This window comes from Hippopotamus amphibius, chromosome 12 (assembly GCF_030028045.1).
Source record: "Hippopotamus amphibius kiboko isolate mHipAmp2 chromosome 12, mHipAmp2.hap2, whole genome shotgun sequence".
NCBI lineage: Eukaryota > Metazoa > Chordata > Mammalia > Artiodactyla > Hippopotamidae > Hippopotamus > Hippopotamus amphibius.
The window spans coordinates 85,698,352-85,712,242 of record NC_080197.1 but is presented as its reverse complement, the minus strand read 5'-3'; the positions used below and the strand labels follow the sequence as shown (position 1 = coordinate 85,712,242).

The window sequence follows — 13,891 nt, the reverse complement described above, 5'->3', positions numbered from 1 at the left end:
CGATGCAGGGGTTGAGGCCATGGACCCTCAGCATAGTCAAAAATCCACATATAACTTATAGCCAGTCCTCCAAATAGGCAGCGTCCCCTACACCTGTGGTCTGTTAGTACCGGCGGTTCCTCTGTGCCTGCGCTTCCACAGCCACAGATTCCACCAACTGTGAATCGTGTAGTACTGTAGGATTTACTGTTGAAAAAAAGATCCATGTATAGGTGGACCTGTGCAGTTCAAACCCATGTAGTTCAAGGGTCAACTGTATGTATGTTTTTATTGTGGTAAACTATACATAACACAACATTTACCATTTTAACCATTTTTAAGTGCACAATTCAGTGGTGTTACATACATCCACCATATTGGACAACCATCGCTACTCTCCATTTCCACAACTTTCTCATCATCCCAAACAGAAACTTATACCCGTTGAACAATAACTTTTCATTCCTCCTGCCGGAAGCCCCTCATGAACTCTGTTCTACTTTCTGTCTCTATGAATTCCTGATTCTAGGTACCTCATCTAAATGGAATCATATAATATTTGTCCTTTTGTGTCTGGCTTATTTCACTTAGCATAGTTATCTTCCAGGTTCATCCATGTTGTAGCATATATCAGAATTTCAATCCTTTCAAGACTGGATGGTATCCTGTTATATGGATATATACCGCATTTTGTTTACCTGTTTGTCAGTTAATGGGTTGTTTCCACTTTTGCAGTATTTTGAATAATGCTTTTATGAACATCTGTGTATACATTTGTATGTGAACCTGTTTCTAGTTCTCCTGGATATAGAGCTAGGAGTGGAATTGCTAGGTCATATGGTAACTCAATGTTTAACTTTTGAGGAACTGCCAACTGTTTTCCAAAGTGGCTAAACAATTTTACATTCCTACCAGTAATATGTGAGAGTTCCAATTTCTTTATATTCTTGCCAGCATTTGTTATTTTCCATGTTCTTTTTTTTTTTTTTTAATTATTACCATCCTAATGGATGTAAAGTGGTATCTCATTGTGGCTTTATTTGCATTTCCCTAATGACTAGTAATGTTGAATATCTTTTCATGTGCTTATTTACTGTTTGTATTTCTGCTTTGTAGAAATGTCTATTCAAATCCTTGCTCATTTTTAACTTGGATTATTTGTCTTTTTACTGTCAAGTTGTAGGTGTTTTTTAATCTATCTGGCTGCTAAACGCTTACTAGATACATAATTTGCAAATATTTTCCACCCATCCTGTGGGTTTTTTACTTTCTTAATAGTGTCATTTGCTGCACAAAAGTTTTGAATTTTGATGAAGTCCAATTTACCTAATTTTTTCTTGGTTGCTTGTGCCATAGGTGTCACATCTGTGGCACCACTGCTTAATCCAAAGATATAAGGATTTACACCCATATATTTTCTTCAATGAGTTTTATAGTTTTAGCCCTTACATTTAGGTCTTCGATCCATTTTGAGTTAATTTTCATGTCGGATGTGAGGTAGAGGTTCAGAGTCATTCTTTTGCACGTGGTAATCAAGTTGTCCCAGCACCCTTTATTGAAGACTGCTCTTTCCCTTTTGAATTGTCTTGGCACTCTTGTTGAAAATCAGTTGACCATAGATGTGTGGGTTTATTCTGGACTTTAAATTCTATCCTATTGATGTGTTTGGCTATCCTTATGTATAGTACCACAGTTTTGATTATTATAGCTTTGTGGTAAGCTTTGAAATGGAAAATCGCGAGTCAACTCTGTCCTTATTTTTCAAGATTGTTTTGGTTATTTTCGTTCCCTTAAATTTCTATAGGGATTTTAGGATCAGCTTGTTAATTTCTGCTCAAAAAGACAGTTGAAATTTTGATAGAGATTGCATTGAACCATAACAATATTGTCTTGCAGTTCATGAGTGCAAGATGTCTTTCCATTTATTTATATTTTTAAAATTTCTTTTAATGATGTTTTATAGTTTTCAGTGTGTAAGTCTTATACTTCTTTTGTTAAATTTATTCCTAGGTGTTTTATTCTTTTGGATGCTCTTGTAAATGGAGTTGTTTTCTTAATTTCATTTTCAGATTGTTTATTGCTAGTGTATAGAAATACAACTGATTCTTATATGTTGCTCTTGTGTCTTGGAGCCTTGCTGAACTTATGAGCTCTAATATTTGTGTGTGTGTGTATTCCTTAGGGTTTTCCATATATGAGATAATTTCATCTGCAAATAGAAATAGTTTTACTTGCTAATTGTTCCTTCTCTAGAATATCCAGCACAGTGTTGAATGAAAGTGGTGAGAGTGGAATCCTTGTCTTGTTCCTGGTCTTAGGGAGAAAGCTTTTAGTCTCTTAACATTAAATATGATGTTAGCTGCGGATTTTTCATAGATGCCCTTTATCAGGTTAAGGAAGTTCCCTTCTATTTCTAGTTGGTTAAATGTTTTTATTATGAAGGAGTATTGGATTTTGTCAAATGCTTTTTTCTGTACCTATTGAAATGATCATGCAGTAGTTAAGCTTTATTTTGTTAATACATTGTATTACATTGATTGATTTTCATATGTTAAATCATGTTTGCATTTCTAGGATAAATCCCTCTTGGTTGTGGTGTATAATCCTTTTTTTATATGCTACCAGATACTGTTTGTTGGTATTTTGTTGAGGCTTTTGTACCTATATTCATAAGGGATATTAGTCTATGGTTTTCTTTTCTTGTAATGTCTTTGTCTGCTTTTCTACCAAGGCAGTACTGGCCTTACGGAATAAGTTGTGACGTGTGCCCTTTTCTTCTGTTTTTTGGAAGAATTTGTGAAGGATTGATATTAATTCTTCTTTAAACATTTGGTAGCGTTCATCAGAGAAGCCATCTGGTCCTGGGCTTTTCTTTGTGGGGGTTCATTTTTTTAATGCAAGGTGCAGAAGAGTATTTATAGTACAGTCCCATTTGAGAGAGAGAAGGAGAGTCTTTTTAAGTCTATATTTATGTGCTTATATTTACACAGAAAAGTTTTGAAAAGATATACAAGCAGCAAAGGTTATCATTGGGTAATGAGATAGAACTTGTCTTCTCTTCCTTTTTTATGATTATGAACATGTATTGCTTTAAATTAAAAAACAAAAACAAAAACCTACTTAAAACAGCTACCATTTGACCATTTGCTTTTTCACCTGCACAGTGAGATACTAGGGCTGTGTACTTGCCGCTGATCTTATGTCCTTAGGAACTCAGTCTAATAGCCCCTGCATCTCTCTCCAGCTTCACAGTCTGCTGGTCCCCCCTCTATTTTATCCTTCATCAGTACTGAATTACTTATCAATTCCCTGCAAACACCCACAGTTCTGTGCTACTGTGCCTTTGTAATCCTATGCTGATCCCTTTTGTTGCCAACCCTTCCCCCTTTATCCACCCAATGAATCTTTCTTATCCTTTAAAACCCCTTCCAAATGTTTAGTTACCTGCCTTTGTGAACACCTCCCAGCCCACTCTCTTCCCTTGCATTTCCCACCCAAGGGGGGAAAAAAATCTCTCTCTCTCTCCTGCTGCCTCTCATACATTACACATATTTTTGTTAGTGAACTTTGTATTTACCCTTCATCATAATTACTAGTTCACATACGTCTTCCCTAAAAGTACGATTTCATTCGATTTTGTATCCAAGGAGCTTAGCACAATGCTTGGCACAAAACAGATGCTCAAAAATATTTTAATTGAATTGAATTCATGTGACAGGAAAAGGCATTCTGGGTAGGGTGTACAGTGAGAGCCAAAGCCAGAATTTAAATTGCTGTAACCTGTTCTGGTTTGGCAAGACAGGAGGATTCATGCCAGGAATATAGTTGAATGATTTTGGCAAAGATGGTAATGGAGGCTTTGAAAAGCCAGATAGAGTAGACTTGGTAGGTAAATACTGGTAAAATGAAGAACTCTTCTCACCTCCTTCAAGTCTTTGCTCAGATCTCTCTTCTCGGTAGGCTTACCCTGACCACCTGAGAGGGATAGACTGGGAATTTGGGGTTAGTATATGCCAACTATTACATTTAGAATGGATAAACAACAAGGTCCTACTGTATAGCACAGGGAACTATATCCAGCCTCCTGGGATAAACCATAATGGAAAAGGATATTTTTAAAAAGAGAACGTATACATGTGTGTAACTGAGTCACTTTGCTGTACAGCAGAGATTGGCACAACACTGTAAATCAACGATACTTCAAAAAAAATTAAACAAACACAAAAAACAAAAAAACCCCTGTCATCTCTCCACTCACCCATCCCCTGACCCCTCCTCTCTAGAGCTGCCTTTCCCTGATCTTCCTCATTTTTCCATAGCACTTACCGCATTCGGTATAATTTCCTTACTCATTATATTTTTTACTTATTGTCTGTCTCCCCCCTTAGAATATAAGCTCCTCACTCTAGGGTGGCCTTGTTTACTGATATTTCCCAAGCACCTAGAACATTGCCTGGCACATAGTGGGCACTCAGTAAATATTTGTTGAGTGAGTGAATCCTGAATTAATAAACTTCGGTATCTTGTCCAGAGCTGGCATAGATAGCTTAGGTATAATTCAAATGGCTTGTTTCTGAAAGAAAAGTTTATTCTGTAAAACTGCTAAGATGGTGTCATCTATTTGTAATATAATTTGGGACAGGGTGGGGTAGGGAAGTGAGGGAAAGAGGTTTCTCTCGCCTTCATATTGCCTTAGGGTTTCTTACCTTAGACACCAAATTGGGAAGTAAAACTTACAAGTACATTTGAGTTTATTTCTTGCCTAGAAAAATGTTGTTTCATGTGGTGATTAATTCCCATGCTTTAATAATTTCTCTCTTTCTTTTTCCACAGACCTTTGTAGTATTAAACAGAGGGAAAACTCTCTTCAGATTTAGTGCCACGCCTGCCTTGTACATTTTAAGTCCTTTTAACCTGATAAGAAGAATAGCTATTAAAATTTTGATACATTCATATCCTTTTCTGCAAATGCGGAGTGAGTGCAGCAGTTGCATGGTCGCTAGTGTGTGTTTCTGAACGACGACAACTTAATTGTATGTTGAGTATTTTGCCAATAGTATAGTTGACTGTCCCATCAGTCAGAAGTTTTAAGAGTGAACTTCTACTGAATCCCGAGCTGAAATTCAGCAAATTCTTTCTTCTTAGGATGATATCACGGGAGTCTGGAATTTTGTGGGTATCGTTATGAGGGACAAATTAAGATGGTAACCTTTGACTGAAATCTTACTTTTTAAAGCACTCAGACTTCAGTAATTTCATACTGAGTTAGATTATTCATGTATTATGTATTAAAGTCCATATTAGAATTTTTGAAAAGCTACTTCATGAGTTACAAATAATTGAATGAGCATTTTAGAGATCTGCCTTGAATATTTTTGATTTCTTAAACAGTGAGCTTAGAAAGCATCTAAGATAGTTTCTCAGATTAAATGGCCTCCTTGGTACAGAGGTTTAGCTCTAGACTGCAGGATTGATATGAATCTTTTTTGGTATTTTTGCTCCCCTTAAACAGAAAACAATTTATTCATGTGGCTTGACTTTTATATCTTATTAATATAGGAGAGCATATGACAGATGAAAAATTATGTAATAGGTTTAGCAACTTTGCATAGTGACTTTAAACTTCCATGGTTGGTATTTAATTTGACAGTACTTAGTCCCATGCTTCATATATCCTTCAAGTAGGAAACCAGCAGTTGCTACTTCGTAAATAGGTTTGCTAAGCTTTTGCATATTTTATTAACGCAAAGAATTTAGCAACCTGGCCTGGAATCTGTGGTTTACAAGCAACATAGTTCTGAAATCTAAAGGTTTATAAGAAAATAAATAATTCACAATGAGCTTCTTCCCTTTTTGTTGGATCAGAAGATGGTGTTTTTTCTCTTCTAACCAGAACATGTTATTATTTGCTGAAGAATCCAGCTGTAGTGAAGAAAAAAATCCAGCTGTAAGAATTATGGTTTCTTTTTAAAACTCCACTAATAGAATGAAGATAGTGAATGCCATTAGCAAAAGAGTGAACTAGCAATAAATGAGATATGGCTTCTGTGCTTATTAAAGTGACATTTTGAGTTTGAGTAACATATTGACCTAAAGCAGTTTAAATTTTCTCAGTAGACAAGAACAGGAAGGGCTGAGAAAGATTCCGGATGGGATTGAAATGGCAACAATAGGATTTGTTGCCCACAAACATTCCTGGGCACTTTGAGAATGATTGGATGAATTTGCCTCAGTACCAAATTCTTAGGAGTACGGTGGTGCAGATGTCCCTAAAATCCTTACCCAGCGTACCATGACTGGTTTCCCAGATTGGACAAATTCAACACACATTGACTGTTGCCTTGCCCTACAAGGATAATCAGACCTTTGGAGGACTAGTGAAAAAAGTACATCATTAATTACATGCACATTTCCAAATAATTGGTAATGCAAGATAATTAACTTAATAAATGCCTGTTGAATAACGTAGATTAGATTTAACTTATTTTCTCATCAGATGACTTTGGCATCTGGTAGACTGCAAGATTTCTGGTTATGTTTTGGGCAAAGAGGTATTTAGAGGCATAAGTGGTAAGAGGGAGAAATGTTTGTCCAGAAGGAGTAGAACAGTGACAGCCCTTTTGAAAGGAAGAGGGTGGCCATCCTGCTGTGTCCACTCACAGTCTCTGGCCGGGAGTGGATACACATGGCACTGTGTGTTTGTGGTGGTGACCACCGTTTTCATTATCACCTCGCCTTTTCCTCCTCTCTGTGCTTTGTTTCCTTTCAGGTTACTGATTTAATTCTCGTGATACCCAATGCAAAATGTGTTTGCTTCCTGAGGATAAAAACAGGCCAGATTTTGTATATTCTCCCTTGACTTTTTTCTACAGTATTTAGCATGATCATTATGTGCACTATTTTGACCAACTGTGTATTCATGACTTTTAGTAACCCTCCTGAGTGGTCGAAGAATGTGGAGTAAGTAGCTTGTTTATTTATTTTTCTGTTAGCTTGTTTTAAATATTTTTAGTCACCGAATCTCGCACTGCACAGCTTATCCATCAAGGAAGAAAATTATTGCCCACTTTTCATGTCACAAGGATGGGTGAGGAATTTAAGAAATGTCCTTAGAAGTCAACTCTAGAAAGAGAAAGTGTGCCCTGGAAGTTACAGCTTGTCACCTCTGCCCTTGCCTGCGTTCGCCAGTGCTTTGACCTGCTGTCCCATCACCATCTCATACCCTCAGTTCCTGATGGTACTGCCTTCTTCTCCAACATTAGCTTTCCCTTTCTTTTTGACTTAAGTTAAAATTAGCTCTGGGGCCTCCTTGGCTGGTTCAAAATGATCACGTGCTAGATGGCAGTACAGAGTTATTTCTTTGTGCTACCCATCAGGGCCCAATGCAACATTCCAAAGTTCTTGGTTGGTGCATTTCAGTAATTTCCATTCGAAGCATCTTTCTCTTCCTACTTCCTTTCCGCTGCATTGGCTGTGTCCTTTCTGTTTTGTTTCTGTTAGTTGAAGCTACACGTTGGCAAGTGTTGTCTTAAATGATTCATTTAAAGTTTCTGTCTGTTCAGAAATTACCTCAAACTGTCCATTTCTTTGACAGGTACACGTTCACAGGGATTTATACATTTGAATCACTAGTGAAAATCATTGCAAGAGGTTTCTGCATAGATGGCTTTACCTTTTTACGGGATCCATGGAACTGGTTAGATTTCAGTGTCATCATGATGGCGTAAGTTCTCTGCTTATTTTATTGGTGTTCTGAATGTGATTATGTGCGTGTGGTTGTATTCTTGGGTGTGTTTGTATGACAGTGCTTGTAAGTGTGAGTTTGTGGGCTTAGTTGTATGAGGAATTAATGGATAACCATGGAAGGTGTTATGGACTTATGCTGTAATTCTTGCTTAAGAAGGCCTCTTGTGGTTCAGGCAATGACAGCACGTATATATGGGAGAAGGTGAGCAGAGGCTTTACAGCTGGGAGAGAAAGTAGGAAGTGATTTCCCATTGACATTCCGTCATATTTTATTTTCCCCTATAACATTGACCAGGGTTTGCACAGTTAACACTAGGAGTCCTCAAATGAAGATTTCAGATTTTTTAGGTGTAAACCTTAGGCTGGAACTTAGTTTCTTGGGTATGTTATATCATGTGTAATTTCATGAGGCTGTCCAGATGTTGCAGAATTCAGAGCACATTTTAGAGTCAAAACGTGAGCCAAGTATCCAACCTGGTCACCTTGTAAGGAATTACTGACCAGAGCCTCACACTATTATTAGCAGGGAGCAGTGTAACTCTGCACTGGTATGCTGGCTGTTCTCAGTAATTTGTGTGGTTTTAACAATGAAAATGTATCATTTTGGGAAGTGTAGCGGGTGATAGCAGAAGTATAGCAGACTTTATTTTTATTTTCAGGTTGGGAAAGTGGTCTGGTAGAGGGTAAGGGTATTGTATAGATTGTGTGTTTGTGTGTGCACACAGGTGTGTAAGAGATGGAGTGCATTTGTGTGTATGTATGGGTCTGAGCATCAGATAGAAAATGTATTTCAACTATAAAGTGTGAGTGAATCATGTGCGTTGAATATTTGAAACTGGAACTTTGACTTTCTGTTATATTAAGACAATTTCTAGCTTTCCAGCATTATGAGTACGCATTGGTGTTCATTTAAAATTTAAGTGTCCTTGCTCGTCACAGAGCTGGTGATTAAATGAGCACTTAACACAATATTGGCTTGATCCCATGATCTAGATTTTTCCTGAACTCTGTTTTTTGTGTCATGGGCTAAAACTTCATCTGTAGGCATGACTGCAAAGATATGCATACACTTTTGGATAAATCATATATGCAGAGGTTTAGGCATTTTTGCCATTGTCAACTAGGGAGTTATTTTAATCTAGATTTGTTTTTATGGGACTCCTGTTGCAGAAATTTGTCTCCTTTTCCTAAGAAATTGTGCATAAAACTTGGAGACATGAGCCTTTGAATACCTCTGGCCTTCCTTATTACTAAAAAAAGCGAATGGACTAAGAGTAGTCATTCTGATTGGGGTCTGCACATCACGATACCAAGTAAGAAAGAAAGCCCCAAGAACCTTCTGGTGGTATCACTTCTTTCAAATACACTTTTGAATTCTCCTTGCCTAATTGAAGAAAAAAAAAATGTGTTCCTTAAATGTTTATATTTTGAAACTTTTCTTTTTCAAGGAAAAAAATGAAATCATAGCTTGTATATAAGACCCTTTCTTACCCCCATTCTCAAACCCTCGCCCAGTGGTACCATTACAAGTTAACTTTGGTTTGATTCTGCAGGTATATAACAGAGTTTGTAAACCTAGGCAATGTTTCAGCTCTACGCACTTTCAGGGTACTGAGGGCTTTGAAAACTATTTCGGTAATCCCAGGTAAGATGGCCCGGGGTTGGTGTTAGGTGTTGGGTTAGGGCCCTGACGTGACGTATTGTACTTTTTGTTTTGTTGTGGTTTTGTGTTTTTCCTTTGGTGTTTGTGTTTGTGTCCGTGTTTGTCATTTGTGTATGTGCGTGACCTCCCTTACTACAGATATGTGACAGAGTTTGTGGACCTGGGCAATGTCTCAGCGCTGAGAACATTCAGGGTTCTCCGAGCTTTGAAAACTATCTCTGTAATTCCAGGTGAGAACATTTAAACAAAAGACTGACTTTGCCTCATCTCCTCCTTCTCCTCCATTCGTTTTGTCCACCACATTCTGAAGCAGCGTCAGCACAGCTCATGTGGCCTTGCATCCCGCATGTTTCTCCTGGGAGGCGTCCTCTGGAATGGCTCTTTGGTCCGTAGGCAGTTTCTCTGACAGTGCTTGCTGGGCATGCAGCCCCCGTTCCATCCATGCTTTGAAAAAGCACGTGCTTAAGAATCACGTGGATCTTAAACAATATCTGAAAAAGTTGTCACGGAGCTCGCTGTCTCTTTGAATATAAATCATTTGCTTCCTGGCCTCATGGAATTACAGTAATTTTAACATTTGTCATCATTCCATTGCTTGTGATTTCTTAGGCTTCCTATCGCATGGTTTGCTGATGGGATGTTATTCGAAGAATTGTACTTTTATTGTTACTGTGTTCATGAAATTAATCAATCACAGAAGAGACCTTACCTGGTTAATTAGTCCAGTGTTCCAGACAAATTTAAGAGCCTTAGAGTTAGTGACCTGAACTTTGATAATCACTGTCTATCACATTCTATTGCTGTCTGTTTCACTAGAGTAAGAACCAGTAGACATCTACTACACATATATTCAGAGACCATTCTCAAACATAAATCCCAGTGAAAGCTTATGCAGGTGCTGTTAAAAAGTCAAAGGTAAGATAAGATACATCTAAATATATGGGCGAACAAAAAAATACAGAAACTTTGTAAGAAAAAAAAAAGGAATCGGTGGGTGGTTGAGAGGTAGTTGATTAACGATCTCTTTAAAATCTTTCCCTTTTTTTTGCTTGGTTCTGGTTGAGCTAGCCCAGTGGTTCTTAACCTTTGGAAGGTTTTGGATCCTTTTGAGAATCAGATGAAAGTTCACAGGCATCGTCCCCCCCCCCACCCTCAAAAGCCGATCTGTGGCCCCCAGGTTGAGACCCATTAATTTAATTCAAATCCTTTCTACCAGATAATAACTGTTTTACTGAAGACCAGTCTTGAAATCTGGAAGGAGATATTTCTTAGTCTACTAACTAAAATATTGTTGGCAGAAATGTGGCAGAAGTCAAGACTGTGTTGTTGCTGACTGGACTTTGGTTGTGTTCAGGAGTTTTCAGGGAGGACTCCCGAGAGGCCAGGCTTTCCACTGTGGTTTTGTAGAAACAGGGACGTGAAGAACAGAGGCATCCTATTCCTGGCATCACGTGGCTCTTCTCCTTGTGGCTGAACCACAAATATTCCTCTTTTCCCCTTTTCAACATTATCCAGATATCAGGTACAGAGAGAGGGAAGCATAGAGATAGAACCCCAGAGAGGGCAGACTCAGAATGTGGCCTACTGAGAACCTCAGGAAGGTGAACCTCAGTTTCTCCGTGTACACATTCGGGCCATGACGTGGGCCAGTAAATTACGGCCCTATTAAAAATGCATTCCTTTATTTTTAGCATTGGTAGCTTACTCCTTATCCGCCAGAGGCTGGATGTCAGTTGGAGTATATTCTTCTTGGCAAAAAACTATAACGCTAACTTATCAAGCTTTAGTTCCTAGCCATTTTAAATCCGTTTGACAGAAAATCCAGCTCATTCTCTAGGCAGCTTCATGAAGCTTGTTGATGGCAGCCTGACCCTTAGGCAGGCCTTGTCTTTTTTTTTCTTTTTTTTAAGACATCTGTACCACCAAATCTTTACTTTCATTTTTCCTTTGGTCTCTTTCCTCCTCTGGCCTCTTTTAAATATGATCCCATGTTTTCTGCTCACTTCCCCCAGCGTACTCTGCAAGGCATCTGTCTCTTTATGTTCTTGTGCTCTCAAAACTTCTCTTCCAGAATTAAATTGGAAAGCTGCATTCTGCTCACTAACTAGGGCAGCAGATGCTGTCTCTGCTCCAGCCCTTAGCCTCTGTCTCTGTCTCTGCTGTATGATTAACTTCTGACCACAGCATTTCTGCAAGATAACTCTTGACTGATGTCACGTAATTTATCCTTAATACTCTAGTTTTATAGATATATATTGGCATCTAATTTTATATTCTATATTGTAAATATATATTTATAAACACAGTACCTGGCCCATAGTAGTCCTCCATAAATGCTTTTAGCTGTAGCAATTATAAAGAAGAAACCTAAACCCAGAGAAAGGGCTTGTATAAAGATTTAGGTACCAGCTTCACAGTTTGAAATAGATTCCTGGATTCCTATTTCTAGAAGCACCCCCTAGTTGAGCTGGCTTTGGAAAATAACTTTAAGGGATAATAAAGCCAATAATAGATCACTGTCAGTGAATGGTATAATCGATACTTGATTTAAAGTGTGACTTTTAATCCCAAGTGATTTTGCTCCCCATTCTACTTGTAGAGGGCTGTTACCTTGTTCCTACCTGCCTGTTGCCTAGGTCTCCTTCCAAGGTGGGAGTACCAGTGTATGAAGCAGTAGACCTGGGCCATCTCTTGGTTGGAAGGCACTTTGACACCACATTTATAGAGTTGGGCCATAGTTCCCTCTGAGTAAAAGCCATTTTTTGGGTACCAAGTTTTCTCATAGGCCACTTCAGTGGAATGGTTCCTTTCTTTTGCCTTTTCCTGCTTCCAGTTTGATTATAGGCTTTTACCAAAGCTGCCAAAAACAGGAGTGAGAGCAATCACAGAACTGACATGGGACCTACAAGATCTCACAGAGCTCTCAGTTCCCTTTATGAGTGTTTTCCCTTTCCTAGAGCACTCACCCGCTCACCTGGGCTGATGCCGTCCTCCCTCTTAACATCTTTGGTATCTATAGATACTCTGAATGTGTCAGGGCAGCCAGGACTCCCTGAAGATTGGAGACTATGGTACATCAGTTAGCTCCAGCCTTTTGTATAAGATGCTTTGATTTAGAGCCTTCTTATGGCTTAGAAAACACTAAACTCACATTCTGACCATTTTTATTTGCTAACTCCCAAGACCTGGATACCTGTCATTCATGGTTTCCCTTTTGCTTTGCTTGACTTGAAGAACAGTGCCACGTAAACTGGGCTAAAAGGGTCAGTTATAGGAAAAGACCCTTATAAAATTTTCTTTGGTCTGGAACTTGCTGGATTCAACTTGACATTGAAGTATTCTGTGTAGAAAGTTTTATGCCTTTAAACTTTGTTTTCACTTTGTTTTTATCTGGGTACAAAAATGAACTTTTAAGTGACTTTGTTAGAAGCTTCATCTTCTGCGTGCTTTGGCCATGTGCCACGGGACTAACCCAAGATAGGGTGGACTCTCAAAGCAGGTGTCTCATGGTTTTCTTAGCAAGAAGCACTGGAGGTAAATAAAACCGGTTGCGAAGGCCTCGCTACCAGTCCCTTTTCATTTCCATCATCATTTAAATGGCCCCAAAAAGCACTACTTCTTTTCGTCATTTTGCTCTCTTTAGAGCTGTAATTTCGTGATTATTTTTCTCCTGGATTTCTTGTTTCTCTGCTTTCATTTCTGTTACCTTCTCACTCTCTTTACCTGTGGTGTCAGATGAGAAGCAGGGAAAATGAGAGGCCCTTCTCCTTCCCACCCCAGTATTCACAGAGAAAGCATTTTCTTTAAACGTGCCCATTATGAATGTGGCAATTCCTGCTGCATAGTGAAGGCGGATAGAAAGTGTTTTAAGACTATATTCAGACTCATTGTTTCTTTTAAAAATATTCTGGTTATTAATCCAGTTACTTTTGTATTTCTCCTTTTCCACACTGTTTCTCAGGAAAGACAGCTGAAGTTTACCACAGTGGTCCTGAGTGGAGCAACGCTGGGGACCCGCAGGATCCCCCTGCCCCACCTTTGGGAGCTAGTTTAGTTAGTTGTGGTCAGACTTTGTGATGCAAATCTAGACTTGAGTAAATACATCTGTGGCCCCCCAAGTCCCTCCCATGTTACTCTTCATCTGAAGAACCTCCAAAAACTGTCCCTGTGAGGACTGAATCTGCAGCAGGGAAGGTGACCTGGCACGACAGTACCTCAGGGCTTGTCTGGACCAAGCCAGACTGTGGGACTGGGGAGCTGTTCCTTCCCCTGTTGTGAGAGCTGCTGGTTACTGCTGTGGAGGCCTGTTCCGATGTTCATTTTGTAGGATTAGCTCATGTTGCTTCAAACCAGTTAGATTTCTCAATCTGAGCCACAAACTAGGAAGGATAAATTGACGTTATTTATAACCTGGCATCAGCATGGTGGAAGATCTTGATCCCAGTACGCTTGGCTGGTTTCTTTGGACTTAGCACATAAGCAGGCTTTGTTCATTTGTTCAGG

The 13,891-nt window shown here is 38.9% G+C and overlaps 1 protein-coding gene across 10 annotated transcripts in view; it reads left to right on the top strand.

The window, feature by feature from the left end:
- The window catches only part of SCN8A (sodium voltage-gated channel alpha subunit 8), a 169,483-nt gene that overhangs the window by 72,683 nt on the left and 82,909 nt on the right, over positions 1 to 13,891 (top strand). For 7 of the 10 annotated variants that reach the window (XM_057701551.1, XM_057701553.1, XM_057701548.1 and 4 more), the window contains 4 exons: positions 4,813 to 4,932; positions 6,851 to 6,939; positions 7,574 to 7,702; positions 9,527 to 9,618. The exons of 1 other annotated variant lie outside the window; for it this stretch is intronic. In XM_057701551.1, the coding sequence (XP_057557534.1) occupies positions 4,813 to 4,932; positions 6,851 to 6,939; positions 7,574 to 7,702; positions 9,527 to 9,618 (430 nt within the window). Of the gene's footprint in view, positions 1 to 4,812; positions 4,933 to 6,850; positions 6,940 to 7,573; positions 7,703 to 9,278; positions 9,371 to 9,526; positions 9,619 to 13,891 lie in introns of all 10 variants that reach the window. 2 more of the 10 variants (XM_057701549.1, XM_057701556.1) reach the window with 2 other exon arrangements.